Below are 21,719 nucleotides of genomic sequence, written 5' to 3'. Positions count from 1 at the left end.
CAGAAAATTAGCCAGGCGTGGTGGTGGGCACTTGTAGTCTCAGCTACTTGGGAGGCTGAGGCAGGAGAATGGTATGAACCTGGGAGGTGGAGCTTACAGTGAGCCGAGATCACACCACTGCACTCCAGCTTGGGCGACAGAGTGAGATTCTGAATAAAAAGGCACCTTATGTGCTTGCCTAGAGGGGGCCAATTTTTAGCACCGTGGCTTGGCTTTGTTATGGATAAAGAAGAGAGGCAGAATGTGGTTGGTTTAGCGAGGAAAGGTTCAATTTGGGTCTCGTTGATTGATAGCAGTAGTTAACTTTCACTGAGGACTCACTGTCTAATTGTTTTACTGTATGAACTCATTTAATTACAGCAGTAGGTGCTGTTAACTATCCCGTTCTGCAGATGTGAACACCAAGTAACTCACCCAGAGTTAAGCAGCCAATCTCCCAACCAGGATTGGGGTCCAGACAGCTAACTCCTGAATCCGCACTTGTAACTGCTGTGTTGTGCTGCTTCTGTTTCTTAGTACCTACTGCGTGTCATTGTCCTGAGCCCAACTAAATCCTCATATCAAGGCAGGTGGGATTCCTGGTGTGGAAAAGGAAACCAAGATTTAGAGAGTGAATAATTTGCCCTAGGTCATTTCTTTCTTTCTTGTCTCTCTTTTCTTTTTTCTTTTTTTTGGACAGAGTCTCACTTTGTCACCCAGGCTGGAGTGCAATGGCACAATCTTGGCTCACTGCAATCTCCGCCTCCCAGGTTCAAGCGATTCTCCTGCCTCAGCCTCCTGAGTAGCTGGGATTACAGGCACCTGCCACCATGGCCGGCTAATTGTTTGTATTTTTAGTAGAGATTGGGTTTTGCCATGTTAGCCAGGCTGGTCTCGAACTCCTGGCCTCATGTGATCTGCCCACCTAGGCCTCCCAAAGTGCTGGGATTAGAGGTGTGAGCCACAGCACCCAGCCGCCAGGTCATTTCTTATTTGATTCTTTCATTCAGCACATATTTACTGAGAGCTTAATATGCACCAGGCATTTCCTAGGGCCTGGTGTTACCTCCATGATCAAGGTAATTGTTGGAAGACACTTGTCATTCTTGTTCTTGCGATGCTTACATTCCAGTGGTAAAAGAGACAATAAAAAAGAAAATACCAGATAATGAGTAGCAGCTGGAGAACTAAAATATGATGATGTGATGAAGAGTGAGATGTCACTTCTTTAGATGGTTCTTAGGGAGCCCCCTTTTGTGAGGTAGTGACATCTCTACTGCGATCTGAATGCCAGCTCAGAGCCAGCCACTTGGAAGACCAGACTAAGAACATTCCAGGCAGAGGGAGGCCTGCAAGTGGCCCAAGGTATGAGCCTGGTAGGTGAAGGGGAGTGGAGTAGGCAGAGAGGTCACTGGGAAGGGGCGTCCGTTGGTAAGCCTTGAGAGCCAAGGTCAAGACTGGGTTTTATTTGTAAGCATGATGGAGAGATGTTGGAAGATTTTAACCAGTGATGTCATGTGATCTGCTTTTTGTTTGGAAAAGATCACTGTCCTCAGGTGATTGGATTGTGGGGGCAGGTGCCGCAGCAGAGCTCCCTGTTTGCTGTCCTTGTCATTCTGGTAAGAGATGGCGAGTACTGGGGTGGTGGATATGGACACGGAGAAAAATGTTCATGGGCTCAGGTGTGTTTTGGAGGAGGAGGTAGCTTGGCTTGCTGATGAATTTGTTGTAGGGAGCTTGGGAGAGAGAACTTGGGTGAACTGCTTTGTAGTTAGTGATGTGGTAGGCTGAGCACAGTGGCTCATGCCTGGAATCCCAGCACTCTGGAAGGCTGAGGCAGGCGGATTGCTTGAGCCCAGGAGTTCAAGACCAGTTTGGGCAACATGGTGAAACCCCATCTCTGCTGCAACAACAACAACAACAACAACAACAACAAAAGATGCAGTTCACTCAAATGGAGAAAGCTAGCCTGGGGAGGGTCTGCTTTATTTGTTTGTGATTGCAACTCCTTGGGTGAGTCTGATGCAGACATGCTAAGTTTGTGTACCTCTTTACTCTCCTGTCAAGTGGACATCACATGTGAGTGGAATTCCAGAGAATGATGAGTGCTGGGGCTGCAGCTTTGAGAGTGCACGGTACATTCTTGATACCTAAAACCGTTGCACTGGAGATGGCCTTGGAGAGAAGGTGGATGGGGAGAGGACAAGTCCTGAGATGTGCCAGTGTTGAGCAGTTGAACTGGGAAGGCCAGCCAGGAAAAGAGAAGGAGAACCAGATACATGTGATGCCAAGAGATGCGTTTCTGGAAAGAGGGAGCAGAGAGAATACTGCAGGTGGCTTCAGAACAGGGAAGTGACTGTTGGATTTGGCAGCGTGACAGTTCGTGCTGACCCTGTGCAGGGCCATTTTGGGGAAGCCTGAGAGGAGACTTGCGAGTGTGGATGTAAACAGCACAGAGACCGTAAAACTGTGGAGTTGCAGTGAGAGGAACACAGAAGCAGGAATTGGGGGAGCTGTGAGGTCAGTCAGGGTCTTTCCAAATGGGTGTTAGATCCTGCTTGTTTTGCCGTGGAAAAGGCCCACACGGGAGGGAGACAGTGCTGGAGGAGCAGCAGGGTGGGTCTGCAGAGTAAGGGCTTGAGCCAGAGCGGGAGGGAGCAGGTCCATGCAGCCAAGTGTGCAGGGGAGGGATGGCAGGGAGGGCAGGAGTGGGAGAGGGGCTGGTGGTTGGGGTGGGGAGAAGAGGACATCCTGTCTCATTGCTTCCCGTTTGCTCTCTGATGAAGAGGCAAGTTAATGGGCAGGGGTTGTGGGCATTTTGAAGAAAGGAGAGGATATGAGGTCCTTTGGAGAGAAGGAAAGTCGAGGCGTGTGGTGGGTGGGTGGTGGTAGTGGGATGGAAGCACCTGGATGCAGGGCAGTGGGAAGGGGGACGGATACTTGGGTGTCCCCAGGGTTGGGGGTTTTTCAGATGAGAACAGTGGTGAGAGGGAGACCAGCGTGGGTTGGGGGCTGCAGGGCTGTGGAGAGTGGCAGGGCATCTAGGCCTTTCTGTCCCCACCCAGCCCTGCATCAGTGTGACTGCTACCTCTTGTCTTCCTCCCTGCAGGTAGTGCCAGCAGGGCACCAGGCTAAGTGTCCCGGTGGTGCCTTCTGCCCCTGTCTAGGGAAGGCTGCTGGGCAGCTCATTCTGTGACTCTACCTCCGGATGAGGGCTCCCTGGCAGCAGCCCTGCTCCCTGCCTTCCCTGCTCCTGATCATCTTTTTTTCGGGTTGGCTCAGGATGCCATGAGGATGGAGAAAGTGGGTGGATGTCTCAAAAGTCAGCTCTAAAGTCGGAGTCAAAACAGGGGCTGCTGATGCTCTGTCTCTCAGTCTACCTGGAGTGATTCAGCATAGAAATCAATAAAACAAATGCCACTGTGGCTGAGTGAGACCTTTCATTTTTCTCCCCAGGTGTTGGAGAAGGCTTCTGGTGAAGGATTTGGCAAAACCGCTGGTGAGATTCTGTGCTGCCATCTGTTCACAGGATGTGGCTTTGCAGCTCCTAATGGACCTCTTCCAGCCCCACTTGGGGTGGCTCCCCCTTCTGCAGCCTCCCTTCCAGCTCCATCCCCTGGTGACCCTTAGTGTAGAAATATCCCTTTTCCCTTTGTTCCTCTAGGATGCTTGCTTGCTTGTATTTTTTCTTTGAGACAAGGTCTCGCTCTGTCACCCAGGTTATAGTGCAGTGGCGTGGTCATAGCTCACTGCAGCCTCGATCTCCTGGGCTCAAGCCATCCTTCCTTCCCAGCCTCCACAGTAGCTAGGACTACAGGTGTGCATCACCATGCCTGGCTAATTGTTAAAATTTTTTGTGAGATGGAGTCTTGCTATGTTGCCTAGGCTGGTCTTAAACTCCTTGCCTTAAGTGATCCTTCCACCTCAGCCTCCCAAAGTGCTGGGATTACAGGTGTGAGCCACCATACCGAGCCCTAGGATGCTTTCTTAATTAAAGAATATCATCCGACCGACCCTTCCCACCCAGATGAGAATCTAGAGACTGAGAATTGGGAGGGTGCAGCTTCTTGGCCCATTTTATGCTTCCTTTGAGGGCAGGGCGAGGGCCTCTTATGGGTTAGGGGAGCACATTCCTCTCTGGGTAGCTCTGGTGCCTCCGGGACTTAGTCTTCTGCTTTCTAGCTATTATACAGCTCGCTCCTAAAGCTCCTGTTGACCTGTGTGAGACAGAGAAACTGAGGGCAGCCTTCTTTGCAGTCCCCTTGGAAATGAGGTGAGCAAGGTATAGAAAGACCACCAGGGCAAATGGCGATTACAGACATCTCTGTCCCACAGAGAGTGGGGACAGGGATAGTACTGGGGTGGGGGATAGTTTTCAGGAACTCGTGTGTCAGATCCAAGCTGTAAGGCTGTGACCCACACTGACTTATAAAATCAGCTTCCCAGCTGGGCCCGGTGGCTCATGCCTGTAATCCCAGCACTTTGGGAGGCCAAAGTGGGTGGATCACTTGAGGTCAGGAGTTCAAGACCAGCCTGGCCAACATGGCAAAACCCCGTCTCTACTAAAAATACAAAAATTAGCCGGGCGTGGTGGTGGGCATCTATAGTCCCAGCTGCTCGGGAGGCTGAGGCAGGAGAATTGCTTGAACCCAGGAGGCAAAGGTTGCAGTGAGCTGAGATTGTGCCACTGTAGTTCAGCCTGAGCAACAGAGTAAGACTCTATCTCAAAATAAATAAATAAATAAATTTACGTATAGCAAAGGCCTGTGACTGTCCCCTGCCCTGGATGCCAGGAGATCATCATGCCAACCATGTTCCCTGCTTTGCTTTAACAGTGGATACTGTTTTTAATGTCAGGAGTGCCAGAATTATCAGTTTGACTTGAAATGCTGTAGGGCCTGTGGCTTTTTGTCACTTGTCACGTGGTTTAGGCAGGTGGTTGAGTGAGTGGAGCAGCAAGGTGACATTTGGAATGTGCGTAAATGCAGGGGAGGAGCAGCTTTGGGATGGAAGGCACATCCTGCATGGTGGACAGTCCACACCTGCATCATTTAGAGACTCATAAATCACTTAGGAGACCCAAAATCTACCCATTGAGGACTTTTGTCCACCTCTCTATCTCGGAGTTTCTCAATGTGTTTTTGTTTCCCTCTGCTGCATCCTTTTCCTGCACTCTTCAACCCGTGCGCCCCCAGACTGGCCCTTCCTTTCCTCTGCCGTGGACTGGGATTACTTGGGAACTGGCTTTGGCTCCCACCCTGGAGAGGGTGGGCACAGCCGTCCTGCTTAGGGGTCTCATCCCCCAGGCAGTTCAGCCTCCTGCAGGACAGGCGTTGGTCCAGTCATTCCTTTCCTTGCTCTCCTTGCTCTTCCCGCAGAGGGTCCTTCCTGGTGCTGCTCCTGAGGGAATGCTTCCGAGACCTGAGCTGGCTGGCGCTCATCCACAGTGTCCGTGGGGAGGCAGGGCTGCTGGTGACCAGTATCGTCCCGAAGACCCCGTTTTTCTGGGCCATGCACATCACTGAGGTATGGACTGGTTGTTGGCCCCCTCAGGCTCCTGTGCCTTCCTGCGTGGCCTCCCTAGGGTGGGCACGGTGACAGGGCCGGTCAGTGGTGGAGATGCAGGGTAACTACAGTCTGATCCCCAGGTTCAGTTTCGTTCTCTCCCACCTCGTACCTGTTTCCTTTGGGAAAGATTAGCAGTGCTAATGTAACAGGTGACATCTACAGAGGCAGATTTGTAATGCAGTGCAGGCAATGGGGCCATTGCATTTTGCATCCCACAGGCTCTGCACCAGAACATGCAGGCGCTGTTTAACACCCTGGCTCAGGCGGAGGAGCAGCAGCCCTACCTGGAGGACTCCGCTGTTAAGCGTGGGACTCGCTGTCTGGCAGAGTACCACCTGGGGGATTATGGACACGCCTGGAACAGGTGTGTACCTGGGCAGGGGTAGAACCTATGGGAGAGGTGTGCAGGGAAAATGCTCCCTTCTTGCATTCTCTTCCTTTGGGCTCTGGTTTTTTTTCCTGTGGCTTCTTCTCTCAAAATCATCTTTATCATTATTTCCTCACTCAAGAATTGGGGAGAAACAGAGCAAACTTGCTCTTCCTCCCTCCCACCTCCACTTTCACATCCGCTTTGTCGAAGACTGCTATGCATGGCACTAGGCGGAATGACTTTCCTCTGTCTTTCTCCTTTCCTCTGCCAGGTGTTGGGTGCTGGACAGGGTGGACACCTGGGCTGTGGTCATGTTCATTGATTTTGGACAGTTGGCCACCATCCCTGTGCGGTCTCTGCGCAGCCTGGACAGTGACGACTTCTGGACCATCCCACCCCTGACTCAGCCATTCATGCTGGAGAAAGGTGAGACATCTTCTACCTTCCTACTGAGGGTTTCAGGGATAGGAGAAGCCATGGTTGCTTCTGGGACCTGAGCAGGAAACAGCATAGTGGGCGGCCAAGGTGCTTCAGTTTCTCTTTCTGAAAACCCAACCCCCGTTTTCAGCATCTGACCCCAGCAAAGCTGCCTCTCAAGTGTTGGTTTTCATGCCTGGGGTCTGGAGCCCAAGATCCCAAGAGGGACCTCAGATGCTGCCCAAAGGCTGAGTTCTCTGGAAGGGAAGAGAAGAGGGCAGATTTCCCACCCCTGCTTCCACCAGAGCTGTTCAGCTTTCATCTGTTTTACATACTTTGCATGTTGCTTCAGATTTCACTGGAAAAGGATTCTGCCATAGAAGAAAATTAGCACTCGAATACCAGTGCTAGAGGCCAGAGCACACCACTTAGCACCGCACTTTCCTAATGTGGTTCATTTAGCCTCAGACACCTGCGGGTTTCTCCATAGGTGAAAATGAAGAGGCCCCTTCTCAAGATCGAAGTTAGGTGAAATGTAAAAGGATGAAAGAATGCTTTAGGGGGCAGTCAGGAGAAGTGGAGATGAAGAAGCATACATATACATACACAGGAAGTAAGATGGAAAAGTTTTATCTAAAAAAATTTTTTTTTTCCAGAGGCAGGGTCTCACTCTGTTGCCCATGCTGGAGTGCAGTGGCATAATCATAACTCATTGCAGCCTCAAACTCCTGGGCTCAAGCGATCCTCCCACCTTGGCCTCTCAAAGTGCTGAGATTATAGGCATGGGCTGCTGTGCTTAGCTGAGATGGAAACATTTTACAGACAAACTAAGTTTTTTTTTTTTTTTTTTTTTTTGAGATGGAGTCTCATTCTGTCGCCCAGGCTGGAGTGCAGTGGCGTGATCTTGGCTCACTGCAAACTCCGTCTCCCAGGTTCACACAATTCTCCTGCCTCAGCCTCCTGAGTAGCTGGGATTACAGGTGCCCGCCACCACACCCAGCTATTTTTTAAAAAAATTTTTAGTAGAGATGGGGTTTCACTATGTTGGCCAGACTGGTCTCGAACTCGTGACCTCATGATGCGTCTGCCTTGGCCTCCCAAAGTTCTGGGATTACAGGTGTGAGCCACCCGGCCCTCAGACAAACTAAGTCTTGAGATGGAGGCTGGCTCTGTCACCCAGGCTGGAGCGCAGTGGCGCGATCTCGGCTCACTGCAATCTTCGCCTCCCAGGATCAAATGATCCTCCTGCCTTGGCCTCCTGAATAGCTGGGATTACAGGCATGCACCACCACGCCTGGCCAATTTTTCTGTTTTTAATAATGATGGGGTTTCACGATGTTGGTCAGGGTGGTCTCGAATTCCTGACCTCGTGATCTGTCTGCCTCGGCCTCCCAAAGTCCTGGGATTAGAGGTGCGAGCCACCACTCCCGGCCAAAATATATATATATATTTAAAGATGGAAAGGCATCTCCCAATTGTGCAGGGCCAAGGCTTCCTAGGAGGCTGGTGGGGCTTCTGCCCAGTGGGCAGGGAGCACCACCCAGAGGTTGTCTTGGGTCATTGCATGAAGAGGGTCCCTGCTGCCCAGCCTGGGAACAGTCAGGCATCAGGAGCTTCTTCAGGTGACCCAGGGAAGAGGAGCTTCCTGTCTCAAAGTGCAGATCCCAGCCTGTCAGAAGGGCCAGAATCCCCGACCCAGAGATAAGTCAGACAAGTGTCAGTTTTCTTCCCTTTATGGATGAGGAAAATATGGCTCAGAAAAGTGAAATGAACTTGTACTTAATAGCAAGAAAATGGCATAGCTGGGGATGAAACCTAGGTCTGACTCTTAGTGATTCAGTTTCATGCATACAGAGAGTCCCAGAGTTTGGGGGCTGTGGTGGGATGGTGGGAGTTGCATGAGGGACAATATCCTTGGGAAAGGTGGGTTTTTGATGAGCTCCCTGCGTGGTTCCAGCATGTAAGAGTGCCTGCTTCTCATGGTGAAAACCTCTCCACTTTTAACCTTCCTCTATCCAGCCGAAACACTCAGAACAGAGTTCAGTGAACATGATTTTCTGTCCCCAGTAGAATTTCTCATTAAAAATCCCAGATCCCTGTAATTATTTTAACAAGTGCCTCCTCCCTTTATCTGCTGTTATTTTGCCCTCCCCCTATGCTACCTTTTCAGCATTTATCATCTCATTTGATCCTGGCAGCAGGGATTTAGCAGGAACTAGCAGAGACTTGCTGGTTGGAGCTGGTTGGCGGCCAGAGCACTTTCCCTGCAGCCCCCGCCTTTTGCTTCCCTCCTTTCCTTCTCCTGCCCAACCCCGTGCCACTGAGGTTTTGTTGTTGTGTCTTGTTTTGCAGACATTTTGAGTTCATATGAGGTTGTTCATCGAATCCTCAAAGGGAAAATCACTGGTGCTTTGAACTCGGAGGTAACTGCCCCTGCTTCTAACTTGGCCATTCTCCCTCTGCTCCTGCCCTTGGGGTCTCTGCAGCAGGCTGCAGCCTAGGCCTGGATACAGTATTTACCTGGCATTCTTAGATCAAATGAATTGCTTGTCTGAGGGGTTGGGTGAACTGGCTGGGGTGGGCCTTCCTTCCCACCAAGGCTTTGTCTTTCTCTTCCAGTCGCACATCCTAAAGTTTGAAGAGTCTAAATAATGGGGCTCCCCTCAGCATGTTCCCTCTCCTGTTTGCCACGGATCCAGAGGCCACCTGCCCTGCCTTCTCGTACCTCTTTCACCCTTGAGGCCTGGGAGGTGAAAAAAGCCAGACTGTGCCCAGGATTGATTTTCATTTTGCTTTTACTCTCAACTTCCCTCCCAAAAGAGAGTGAAGTCTCATTTGTCATGTGTCTTCAGTTCCTCGACTTGGCATGAACATTTGAACCAAACATAGGAAACTACCATTAGGTTGAAAGCCTGAGGCAGCTGGGATGGTCTTTCTTGTGTCTCTTCTTTGTACCCCAGAGCATGATATAAGTGGTCCTAACAGATTCTGGATAATAGAGAAGCCCCCTGCTAGTTTTCCTGGCATTCAATGTAGAATAGGTAGAGAATATTTAACCAATGAGCAAATAAATGTTGGCATGTTTCATGAGTTTGGAGTGATTGATACTTCTTTCCAGCCACCCTTCCACTGCCCTGCCCTGCCCTGCCCTCTAAAACTGCTGCAGTGAGATTAGAGCCTGCCAGTGTGGGCTCTGGGCCATGCAAACCCTGCCTGGGATATAGATACATGCTTGAGGTATAGGGTAAGAGTTAGTTTCATTTCTTCTTGCCTTCTAAGTGGAGAGAAGAAAATTGTTTCATGATGATATGGCCTTGATTCTTTTTTATACTTTGTACTTTATTAGAACCCTAAACTTAAGGTCATAAAAGGGAGTGCTGGGTTTGGCAAGAAAAATGGAGGATTCTCTTAGAGTTGGTGTTATGCAACTCACAGGAGCAGGCATTTCCCTCTATGTAAAGTGAACATGAACCCCACTGTTTCTTCAAATAATTTTATTAGAGCCAAACTATTTAAATAATTTTATTTGTTTCATCCTTTGGTAGATGAGAAAAATACATTACAAAATACATTATACAGAAGACAGCTCACAGTACACGTTACTAAAAACACAATCTACATTCCAGCCAGGGCTGGTGGTAAGTTCAGAAGAAAGCCACAGAGGCCTTGAAAACCAGATTTCAGCTCTATGGAATGAATTTTCCCCTTATGTCCCATCTTTATCTCAACCTCAGCATATGTTTTATTAGCACCCCTAATTATGTGGGTGTGGGTAGGGTTAGAGCAGCATTGAGTGGGACTGGTGGACTCTCCATCCACCTAAAGCAGCAAACATTAAAAGTCCCTCAAAAGAAAAGGGGTGGGGGAGGGGGAAAGAATGGCCAATGTGAAAATTGCCGTGTCTCAAAGCATTACAGAACTGCTCTAGCATCCTACAGTTCCCAGGCAGCTGTCCCAAGTCTGGGTTTTCTGAGACTTGGGTCTTCACTTGGCCATCCTTGGCCTCTGTAATTTCAATCTTTATGAGAGCTGCTGGCATCGTAGGTCCTAAGAGGCTGTCTCAGTCCCAGAGCAAGCTTATAGACAAAGTGATACAGGCAGCACCCGCTAGATGCAAAGTCATGCCCAAACTTTTACAACAGCAAGTACATACAACACAGCACTGACAGTTCCATCTCAGTACAAACTCCCCACCTCACCTTCCCTTCCTGGATGTTCCTGAGCCTGGGATAAGGACACAGGTGTATACAACAACCCCCTTAAAATGCTAACCCTTTCTAGTAGGACCCACCTAGGGGGAGTGGCTTGAAAGAATCCATAATTTCCCAAGCCAAACAACTTCAGAGCTACACCTGTTCTTTTTGATAAAGCCAAATGAAGCAAGAGAGGAAGGTGAGCAGAGCTTACCAATGATCACCATCCGGTGCTGGTTAGAGGCCACTTTCCAGGAGAGGAACCAGTGAACAGCGAAGAGTTGCAGCCACACAGCTGAGATCAGAAAAGACCACATACACACTTGGAGACTGTGTCCCCATCCCCACTCAATTCATTCAAAAGGAATTCTACGAAGCAGCCTCTCGAGCCTCATTTTCTTTTTCCTAGAAATTTGAAAACATCTGTGACTAGAAAAGTAGTCCTAAGAATTAACACCATCGTTTCAGCCTACCACATTGTAGTTTGGCAGGCCAGGCTCTGCATTCCAAGGGGGCAAGTGCTGGTTGCTCCAGAGGCCTTGAGGAGAAATCTAGGGGCAGACCAAGTGCGTGCTTCAGCTCCATGTTTCTCTTGCTTTAGCAGCAAAACGCAGCCTCTCATCTCTACCAAAGCAACAGTGGACTCGTACCCCACCCCACCTCCCAAGTAGTTCAGGGGATGGGGTGGGATGTGCGAATAAAAATAAAGATGAGTCAAGACCAGCATCTTCAAATTAACAAACTGTAATTGTTTTCCCAAAGATACATTTTTTTCATACACATCCATCATACACTGTAACCAAAAAAAGCAGTGTACATGAAATAAGAGAAAATAAATTAAAAATCCATAGCATAGGTAAGGAGGCTCTAGTCTGGAGCACAGCTGAGTTTCCAGCAATATAAGGAGGCTTGAAAGTTTCTTTTATAAGAATGCCTGCTAGCAAGGGTTCCAGCAAGGTGGTTGGTTGGTCTGTAAGTCAGTCTCGAGTACTTGAAACAGTTCTGTGTTTGTTTTTTTTTTCCTTAGCGTTTAGAATAGCCATCATTGTCCTGCAATAGGCAGAGCTATCACGTCCAGGAAAAATGAGGGAGGGAACCACAGAGGCAGCGTGAGATCCAAATACAGCATTCAAAGGTAATTGGTCCAGTGGTGCCTGGGGAGGGAGGAAGGGTGATACTCCAGGGTTAGCCGTCTTCCTTTGGGGGTGTGTACCAGCCTGCAAAGAAATGGAACGGTCAGTGAGGTGGAGGTTCAGGCCCACCCTCCCTGTCCTGCCCCAATTCCTGACGATGTCTCCAGTGTCAGAGGTAAGAGGATGTTGGGGAGGGCTATGCTGTGTGGGGAGAGGTGTATGGGAAGCTGAGAGCCTGCATACCTGGAGATGAGAAAGAAAGGGGAATGATGTGCCCAACCTGAGATGATGGGGGAGTTAGATGAGCTGTTTCAAAAGGTGGTTAAGAAGTGGGTAGCACCAAGTTTATCGGTGATATGATCATTTTGGTGTGTTTCTGGAAGAGGTTGTGAACGTTAGCCACCGCCAGTCCCTCCTGGGAGAACTGGGGCAGGTGCTGTGCTAATCGGTGGTTGAATATCAGAAACCCAGAAGGGGTTCTTGCTCTGTGGCTGGAAGTGAAAACCTGGGCGTGGCAAGTGTCCGAATCTCCTGAGTCCTGGCTCCAGCCTCACCGTTTTTTTCGTGGATCTGCACCAAGGACTTGTAGGACTGCTGTGCTCTTGTCAGACTGTATTGAGACTGGGAGGAGGAAGCCACCACATCAGGCCATGGCCAGCTGTGGCCTTACTGCCCCTCACCTTCTGCAGGCTGTCACCCAGAGACCCCGGAGTCCCAGCTCCCAGCACTGTGGTCTAGTAAAACACTAAGTACCCTCCACCTGGGAGGTCCGTTGGGGGCATAATCCCATAGTCTTCCTTTTCCAGACCGGCACCCTCCCAAAAGTCCTAGGGGTGCCCCTAGGGGCCAAGGCACAGTTGTTCCAATGTGGGGACCCTAGGCCCTCTCATCCAATGCCACCAGTCCAGAGGCCTTATGCTCATTCCTCTAAAGAAGGCAGCCTTGGCCTGCTAGTGGCCCCAAGTATACTTGGTTCCACCCAGCCCCACCGGCCCCAGGGCCAAGATCCTTACTTTGTTGGCTCCAAACTGCACTCGTGCTTTCCCCTTCACCAGTGTGGCACTGATCTGCATGATCACTGACTCTATGGAGTAGGCACTGCTCCAGCCCTGGGTGAATGGAGGGACAAGGCAAGCAGGTCCGGATGGAGCTTCCAGAGAAGCCTCATGCTTGTCCTCTGGGCAATCAGCTGTGTCTATAGGAGGGCCCTTGCCCTTTGCCCCCAGCATTGCCACCACCTGTCTTTCTGGGTCAGTGGGTGCAGACCTAGCCCAGCAGAATGAAAGGGCCACATCATGCCTATCACCCAGCCTGCAGGGGTTTATGCTGTAAAGCTCAGCCAATCCCCAGCCAGGCTGGCCTGGCCAAGGAGAGGCAGGCTCACCTGTTTGGTGAGAAGTTCCATGCAGATGGCCCCTCCGCCCAGAACATACCTGCATGAGAAAGGTTAGTCAGCTGTGCCTGACAAAAGCTCCAAGTCTCTTCCCCGCCCTCTGCCAGAGGAGATGCCCTCTTCCGCATGCCAGCCACTCACCCTCCAGAGAGGACTGGAGACACAACCCTGACAAATGGTGGGTCAAAGGGAAAGTTATCCTGAGAGAGACAGAGAGATGACAATCAGGGGAGGGAGGCCAACATCCTCCACAGGACTGTCAGGCAGGCAGGGCAGCCTAGGCCAGAGGGAGACACTGGAAAGGAAAAGCCTTACTTTAAAGGAAAAGTTAAGTAGGATGAAGTCGGCTCCTTCTTTCTCTTTGAGGATCTGGAGATCGTTGTGCAAAGCGCTGTCCTGGTCAACTCTAAGAAGCAACAACCCTAGGCTCAGATGCCTGGTTCCAGCTCAGGAGCTTCATAAGGGCTCCCCTGCCCTGGCTGTCAGCAGACCACCAAACCACTGCCCACACCCACTTCGGGACCCTGAACGAAAATGCTGGATGGGGCTGCCCTGGAGATCCCACCACAGTAGCCCCACTCATACTCCCCCTCAACTTCCTCTCCAATTCCAGAGTCCCCACTCACTTGAGGAGTTTGACATTCCAATCATACAGACTGTCATTCACGAGTTCGACTGCATAGTTTCCTGGAAGGAGGGAAAAGATAGGTGTTACTAGGATGGTCCAGGTGGTGAGAGTGGATTCTAATGCAGACCCCTTTCCCAGACTGAGAGAAAAAGATCAACAGCTGTAGGTTCACCACAGATGGACATGCAACCAAGCCACTGGCTTGAGCAGCTCCATTCTTGGCCTGAAAAGTTCATAAGCAGTCCTGGACCCCAGAACCTCTTGGGCCCCTTGCCACCATACCCTTCTTTATGGGTGACTCCTGTGCAGACCCCTCTCTGGGGCAAACTCACCGCCTTTGAAACTCTGTGATCGGTATATATCCCTGAGCTCCTTCATCAGCCGGTCAGTGGCCTGCACCGAGCCAGACACTGCACCCTGTGAGGGACGGATGACACGAACATTCCTTGGTCGTGTGGTTTGTAAACACACGTTAGACCTTAGGGGCAGTCTGGCAGCTTGCCCAGGATTTAAGGAAGGATTAGGTACACCCCAAAAAAGGAGTCTGCTCTCCATACTGAGATACGATGGCCTACTACTTCCCAGCCATTTCCCACCAACCCCTTCACCAGCCTCTCTCTAGAAGTCACGTACATTTAAGTAATCTTGCCTCTGGTTCTTTTTAATTTTCTCTAGGATGGCCAAGTTTTCTTTTCCAATGCCATCATCTTCAGATTTCTTGCCCTCAGCTGGCTCTTCCTCTTTCATTTCATAGTGATCTAAGTCTTCTGTGTCCTGGGGGAGGTGTGGGGTGGGAGTGAGAAGAAAAGGAAAAAAACCAACACAGGTTAGAGAATGACCACCACCTTCCCAGTCCCATTTGGCAAAGAGCCAAAAGTTAAGGTGCAGCAGTCCATCCAGCAAGTCTTATTAATGCGACACGCTTCCCATTTTTAGAACAATTTCCAGTCCCATTCCCCCCACAGTCTAAAGGATTAAGGCAAATGTCTTCTTCAGCTCTCAAGCTACAGCAAGGACTTAGGAAGCGAGCAGAGCTGCAGCTGAGACTCAGGCAGGGACTTAGCCCTCTTGTTCCCTGGACTGACCCTGCTCCAACTGTTCCTAAAACTCCCTTGGCAGCAGAAACTCTTCCCTAATTCCTAGCAGAAATGACTTGGGCCTGACCCTGTGACTCAAAGCTCATGTTTCACCAGGTGACTATTGCACCCGGGAGTTCTCAGGGCCCCAAGCCTAAAAGAGCAACCTGGATCATTAAATCTCCTCTCCTCGCTACAAATGGAGGGCATGAATCAGGTATGCGGAGGCGCCCACTGCCAGATGGAAATGAGAAAGGATGTCCAGAGAGATACATGGAAGAGGTCAATAACAGAATTAGCCCCTTATTCATCCTGCTCTAAGTGAGCAAGCAGCTAGCTCACTGAACACAGGGGAGGAGGAGACCCTATCTAGGGTTCAGCCCCTCAGCCAGATGTTGGGGGTGTGGCCCAGAGGGCTGTCCGCTGTCTGGCAGTAGTAAATTTCATGTCATCAGCCCTTTGCCAGTCTCAAGAACCTTACAGGGTTATAGAACCTAGGATATTAACCTAATGTTAGGAAATAAAAGTAATCAGAGTGATCTCCCCATTTCTGGCAGGACATACCTAATTATTACATCAGCAGGTAACGTGTACTGAGTGTTTATTACATGCCAGGTTCTGTCCTAGGTGCCACACATACTAGTTCATTTCATTCTTACCACCACCACTCATTATTCTATCATTATCCATTTTACAGATGTGGAAGCTGAGTCTAGTGAGGTTGATTATCATGCCCAAAGTCCCAGAACTCTTAGCAGAGCTAAGATTCAGTCAAGTTCTGTCTAGCTCTAAATCTCAAATTCCTAACCATGATTTTATATTCTGTACAAGTATGTTTTTAGAGAATATATCAGATAGATTGTTTAGCACTTATGTATCGTCTGAAGTATTTTATATATAACACCTCATTTAATCTCAAAACCACCACTCGTAGTAGGTATTATAATCCTACTTTATAGGTAAGACAACTAGGCCGGGCGCGGTGGCTCACACCTGTAATCACAGCACTTTGGGAGGCCGAGGTGGGCGGATCACGAGGTCAGGAGATCAAGACCATCCTGGCTAACATGGTGAAATCCTGTCTCTACTAAAAATGCAAAAAATTAGCCGGGCGTGGTGGCGGGCACCTATAGTCCCAGCTACTAGGGAGGCTGAGGCAGGAGAATGGCGTGAACCCGGGAGGTGGAGCTTGCAGTGAGCGCAGATCACGACACTGCACTGCAGCCTGGGCGACAAAGCGAGACTGTCTCAAAAAAAAAAAAAGAAAACTGTAGCTTAGTGAGATTACATAAAATTCCTCAATTAGGATAGCTAGGATACAAACACAGGTTTGTTGGACTCCAAAGTTATTTGAAATGAACTTACCCAGTATTTGGTTTGAACCACGTTGCACCTGTCTTCAGTGGTTGGATATGGGTGCCCTGTCTCCTCTACTACACTGGCTATTCCTCCGGGTCAGTAAATCTGTCTTTATTTCTTTCACATTTTTCTCCCTCCAGTTCTAGACTGGAGTTCTGGATATGGGTGATCAATTCCTTTGGTATTTTTCTCTCTCCAGTTCTAGACTGAGTTCTGGATATGGGTGATCAATGCTGCTGACTGAAAGAGCTTCCAGCCAGTGCCACCTCAGGGGGCAAGCCTACCTCAGGCATCTCCTCATCTTCATCTTCTGAAGACACGTCTTCCTGTGTGCACTGCAGCGGGGAGGGGAAAGATGGAGATCAGAGCCCCAGTGGCTTGCTACAATGCAGCCTCCAACCTACTCCCCTGAGTCCCCAGGTCTGGAAGCTGTGTGCCTGCCTGTCATGTTGCCAGTCTCTCTACCAGCCAGATCTGAGTGGAAGCAACAGCCCAGGGAATGGCTTTGCTACCAGCCCATTATTTTTCGCCTATCACTGCCAAAGAATAAAAGAAAAGCAAAATGGCTGTCTCTGTCACCCACCTCATAAATCCCAGTTTAATTTTCCTAAGAACCCCTCCTTTTCTTGATCTTCTTTAGACTGATATTGCATTCTTGGTTCTCACTAAGGGGCCTGGGTCCCCAGTGGCCACCAACTGTTATTGCTAAGATAATGGTAAAAACTCCCCTGCTCCCTTTCAACATTTGGGATGCCGCCCATGAGAGTGAGTTTTGATATGAGAGATGAAGCTACCAGTGCCCCATTTAGCAAGAGAAGATTCCCATCTGGAGAAGAACAAGGGTGAGAGTCATAAGACATGTACGTTTTTGGGAGCTGGTGGGGATGGAGAAAAACTACTGCAGATTTGTCTCATTTATTTACTGAGTACTCTGTGGGGCAACTCTGCACAACAGGGCCCGAGGCTCCTCAGCTGCTCACCTGCTCTGCTGGCAAGGGTTGATCCAGCATCTCCACATCTGGATGCTGAGGGAGGTTATAGAGTTTACACAGGTCGGAGATGATCCTCTTCAGATGCTGCAATAGCTACAGGTAGGGGAGCACAGAGATATCAAATACTCCTTCCCCACTCCAATCTGGACAAGTACATGGATAAGCTCTTAGTTCGGGCCCCACACCAATACCTAGTTCTCTAAGCCTTATGGGCCATGTGGCGGTGGGAATGAGTCTCCTGATGGACCAATCCCGGGGCCGGTGCAGGGTCTCCCTCTGGATTCGGTAAGCAACTCCCCTGAGAGATCGTACCCTAAATGTTGAGCTGTGTACTGTCCACTTTTCAAGATCCCTTTCACAGGATGCTTTTGTGGCATGGGCCTCATAGGAACAAAATGCACCCCTACCCTGTGGCCCCCTCACCAGAGTATTCCCTTTCTTTATGTCCACCAGCCTCTCCAAGACAGCAGCCAAGTTAGGGTCATCAGACTCCACCGACCAGATGGGGGGCACAGCAGGATATGACTCCTGAAGGGAAAAGAGCAACAAGAGCAATCAAAATGGGTGACTCTGGGAAAAGCCAAATTTTGCCTGTCCTCTTTCCCCCAAGACTTCTAGCCCCTTTTCTTCCCACCCCCAACCCCTACACACACACAAAAGCCCAACTCAGGTCAGCATCTAACCAAGCAGCTTCACCACAAATTCTAAACTGGACGAAAAACAGTCCCTGGGATGACCCTTTCCAAGAAGCAGACTGGAACCTTTTCATTCTTCTTCGAGAGTACAAACCAGGAAACCTAGCACAGCCAAACTTGGCTAATAGCGAAGGGGGAGTCCTCATCTCCTGCACTGCCTATACAAGTTCTAGACTTCAAGTTCTCCCTGGACCCAGAACAGAGTCCTCCAAGCTTGCTTTTCAAACTCCAGAATGGGCTGAGGAAGGGATCACCTCATCACAATGACACTGAAGTGAAAAAAGCAAAGAGTTCTGTAGGAAAGTATAAAAACTAGACTGTATCTCCAGAACCCAAGAGTAAAAGGGTACTGGCAAGAATCTACCCACACTGCTCCCAGAAGAGCCCCTCAAAGACCAATTCTCCCCACCTCTCCCTTGGGAACCTGCCACCTTCTCAGTCCAGGCGTGGGCTGTAGGGCTCCACATGGCAGGCTGGGAGAAAGCCTACGCTTCTGACATTCCCAGCATTCCTGAGCCACGGTGCCAAATGCAGCCTGACCAGACTCCCCCTCTGCCCAAACCAAGGGGGCTAGTTTAGGCCAAGTATCCTTTATAGCCATGGGGAGTCTGGCTGAGGACCCCCTAAATTTAACTTCCTGCCAGGGACAAAAGCAGTAAATGGCCTCTGGCAACAGAAAGAGCAGCTGGATGGGGGCAAACCTACCCTTAAGAAATTAGAAGCTTAATTCAGGAACAAAATTAACTCTTGAGGTTCCCACACAAGCCAGGGAAACCTTATCCACCTCCACTGGGTATCTTAGCATTGTCATGACTCTAATCCTCAATGCTGAAGGAAAAATAGTTATCAAAGATGCCCAAGTCTTCACTTGACTAAGCCACTCCTAGTCCTTCAATTTTAAGTTTCTAGCAGGTAAAGAGAAAGGAAATGAAAGAGAAATGGGACATACGAGTTTTGGTGGGGCACCAATCAATCCAAACTGAGGCTTTACCTCACCAAACCTTAACCTGGTCTGATTAAGAAAACGGACAGAAATCACCATGTAAGTTGAATTCAGTCCCCCAAGTAGCAGAGAATTCACAACTCTGCCTTTCCCCAGGCTACTCCGATTATGTCTGCCTGCTTGGATAAAGTACTGTCTGCTAGCATTTCAGCTACTGCTCCGGTAGAGAGAATACCATCACAGCAGGTAACACCAACCAATGTAAGTGCTATACCATGCAGTACCAGACATTCCCAAATTAGCAGAAGCCAATTCTCTATTCAAGGGATGTCTGAGGGTAGATCAGGCAGGAGACATGTAAGGTGTATGCCTAGGATGGAATAACGCTCACAGGGGAGAAATGGAACTGTTACTGCCTAGAATAAATGGGGGTAGCGCTGGCACATCACATCACTATCATTACCAGGAAAAGCAACAACCCAGGGCAAATGGACATATCCACAGGGAACAGGGAGGGGAGTGGCAGAACTGCTACCAGCTGAGGCAAAAAGAGGAGAGTTAGAGGTTACACCAGAAAGAGAGAATTAAAAGGAGAGAAGGAAGAGGAGTCAACGAATTGCAAACTATCACTTGGTGAAGTTGAGAGAGCAAGAGGGGCTGCCTGAGGGATACCTAGGCGGGGATCCCACAGGTGGCAACCTCCTAAGTCAGAGGTACTACTGAGAAGGGGGCATCACTGAAATGTGCAGAGGGTTTCAGGCCAGGTCTTTTCAGCTAGGACCAGTGCCGAGGCCTAGTATCTTGAAATAAGAGTAAGGGGAAGAAAGGAGCATTCCTAGGTAGCAAGATAAAGTTGTGGAGGAGTAGCCAAAAAGAGCCAAAATCGTGAACCTTGGGATGGTGGGTGGGTTCGTGGAAACGGGTAGTCTAAGCGCCATATGTCGGGGTGTCCCTCACTATCGGGGTCAATGGTAGAGATTCTGGGTGCACCGCATAACCTCTAGCAGCAGAAACAAATGTAACCTGGAGAGAAAGAGCTGAGCCCTAAGAGGGGCTTCGGCCTCCCAGGTCCTTCAAGAGCAAAAAGCTGGATGGAGTAATCCCGGGTCCCTGACAAGGGGCCCCCACAGAGGAGCACGAGAGGGGGTCCTCACCGTGATGTTGCAGTGGATGCGGACAGGATCCCCAGGCACCGACCCCCGTGGGGGGAGATGCGGTCCGGGCGCGGCCCCCGCCCCGGCCCCTCCGGCCCCAGCCAGCAGGAACTCGCAGCTCAGCTCGTCCAGGCAGGCGCTGGCAATGCGGAAGCGCTCGTGGCCGCGGTGGAAGATGGACTCGAGCAGCTTCAGCTCTCGCCTCAGGCAGGGCCCCGGCCCCGGGCCCCCCCCTGGGCCGCCCCCGGCCCCCGGCGCCGCCCCCTGGCCCCCCAGCTGCTGCCCCGGCCCCGGCTGCTGCTGCCCCTGCGGCTGCGGCTGCTGCATCCTCCGCTCCGCTCCGCTCCGGGGCCGGCGGGCCGGGAGCCTCCGGCCTCCGCTCCGGGCTCCGCCGCCGCCGCCGCCGCGGTCCGCACTTCCTGATCCCCCCTTCGCCAAGATGGCGCCGCCGCCACCTCCGGGACAGGCCCCCCCACTCCGCTCGCTGGCCCCCCCCCCCCAGCCGCCGGAAGCCGCGCGCCCCTCCTCCTCCTCCTCCTCCTGGGCGGCCCCGCCTCCGTCCCCCTCACGTGACTTCCCTGCTCTGGCCTCCTCCACGTGATCTCTCCGTCTTTCCCGCCCCCCTGTTCTCGCCTGCCACCCTCCACATGTGACCCGGGGTCTGGGGCTTGCCTCTGTGAGCGCCTCTGTGCGTGTTTGCGTACGTCGTGCGTGCTTGCGCGCGGCGCCCCTTCGCCTGCGCTCCCCTTTCACGTGACCCGGCGCCGCGTGCTCCCAGGGGCTACCCGCGCAGGACGCTGTTTCCTGCCTCGGGTCCCGCTTCCCCCGCCCCCGAGCCGTGGCGAGCGTGCCCGGCGCTCCATGGACAGAGAAGAAAGAAGTGCGGTCTTCGCCGTGCAGTCTTTATCCTGCGCCCCCATGCTGGTTTTCGGCGCAGGATACCGGAGCCTCTGGTCCCCGTGGGGGTGGGCATGCGGCGTCTTCATACTGAGGGGTGTGTGGACGGGGTAGAAGCCGGGGACCGGAATGCAAGTGGCGGGGATTCTCGTCCTAGCCCTTTCTCTGATGGCGTTTTGTGACCTTGGGTTAACCACTTTCCCGCCAAGTCTCAGTTTCCTCATCTGTACAATGGTTCTCATGAGGATGATGCCTGTTTTTCCTATTCCCAGGGAGGGATTCGATGCGAGGACACCATAAAATGAGGAATGATAATAGATCACTGCTCGGTTATGTACAAGTGTTAGTCAATATCTGGCTTTTCGCGCTTTTCAGACTCCATGGGTCTGGACGAGGTTGGGGGAAGGACAGCATGGGCTTCCTCTACGGAGTCATGGAAGGGTGCTGACTCGGGTGGACCCCATTACCCTTCCTAGGCCTAAATGGCAAACACCTTGTCGCAGTGGTCCTGGCAGTTGCCGGGAGTAGGTAGTGCCTCCGGACCCTCGCTAGGTGGCACTATCACAAAGGACAAAGCTGGCTGAAGCTACAGAAATCCCGAGCTGGCGTTCGTTTGCCAAGGGCAGGTGTTAGCCTGTGGTAAGGCCTGGTCATTTCTGCTGGGCCAACTCAGCCCCTACACCAGCCGGATTGCCCGCTTTCTCTCCCACTTGGACTAAAATAAGCTAGCCTTTCCTGAAAGACTATTCAGTTACCTCTGCAGAGGCCTCCTTTGGTCAAGTTGGGGTATGGATATTTAAAGATGATTACGGTTACGGTCTGCTCCTGGTCTTCCTGGGGCCATTTGTCTGGTTTGGGTAGCCTGAACGGTTCGTTACATGTTGACTTTGTGTCTGTGTGTGCAAGCTGAAAGCTTAAAAGG

The 21,719-nt window shown here is 50.9% G+C and overlaps 2 protein-coding genes across 2 annotated transcripts in view; one reads left to right on the top strand and one right to left on the bottom strand.

The window, feature by feature from the left end:
* TDRD10 (tudor domain containing 10) overlaps window positions 1-11,611 on the top strand; it is a 51,107-nt gene extending 39,496 nt beyond the window's left edge. The window contains exons 5-11 of the mRNA XM_007976974.3: window positions 3,436-3,478; window positions 4,162-4,252; window positions 5,358-5,505; window positions 5,766-5,911; window positions 6,189-6,343; window positions 8,687-8,757; window positions 8,954-11,611. Coding sequence (XP_007975165.2) covers window positions 3,436-3,478; window positions 4,162-4,252; window positions 5,358-5,505; window positions 5,766-5,911; window positions 6,189-6,343; window positions 8,687-8,757; window positions 8,954-8,986 — 687 coding nt within the window. The 3' untranslated portion in view covers window positions 8,987-11,611. The remainder of the gene's footprint in view (window positions 1-3,435; window positions 3,479-4,161; window positions 4,253-5,357; window positions 5,506-5,765; window positions 5,912-6,188; window positions 6,344-8,686; window positions 8,758-8,953) is intronic.
* Window positions 11,256-20,355, bottom strand: UBE2Q1 (ubiquitin conjugating enzyme E2 Q1). The gene is made up of 13 exons (XM_007976976.3): window positions 19,901-20,355; window positions 17,532-17,636; window positions 17,097-17,201; window positions 16,401-16,451; window positions 14,315-14,455; window positions 14,014-14,098; window positions 13,680-13,740; window positions 13,369-13,459; window positions 13,195-13,253; window positions 13,045-13,093; window positions 12,674-12,769; window positions 12,215-12,281; window positions 11,256-11,744 (listed from the first exon to the last, which is right to left on the bottom strand). The coding sequence occupies exons 1-13, from the start codon at window positions 20,225-20,227 to the stop codon at window positions 11,713-11,715; spliced, it is 1,269 nt and encodes a 422-aa protein (XP_007975167.1). The 5' UTR covers window positions 20,228-20,355; the 3' UTR covers window positions 11,256-11,712.
* Window positions 20,356-21,719: the final 1,364 nt, after the last annotated feature.

The sequence above is a fragment of the Chlorocebus sabaeus genome, chromosome 20 (assembly GCF_047675955.1).
Source record: "Chlorocebus sabaeus isolate Y175 chromosome 20, mChlSab1.0.hap1, whole genome shotgun sequence".
Lineage (NCBI taxonomy): Eukaryota > Metazoa > Chordata > Mammalia > Primates > Cercopithecidae > Chlorocebus > Chlorocebus sabaeus.
Note: the sequence above shows the minus strand (reverse complement) of the source record. Positions and strands in the feature narration are given on the sequence as shown.

What these genes read in the sequence shown, in the direction of transcription:
- UBE2Q1 (XM_007976976.3), bottom strand. Translation starts at nt 20,227, where the DNA reads ATGCAGCAGCCGCAGCCGCAGGGGCAGCAGCAGCCGGGGCCGGGGCAG. An exon ending in TGCAGTTTGGAGCCAACAAA is followed by an intron (nt 12,282 to 12,673) that starts GTAAGGATCTTG and finishes TCCTCCTCCCAG; the next exon opens with TCTCAATACAGTCTGACAAG. An exon ending in GCAGATCCACGAAAAAAACG is followed by an intron (nt 11,745 to 12,214) that starts GTGAGGCTGGAG and finishes ATTTCTTTGCAG; the next exon opens with GCTGGTACACACCCCCAAAG.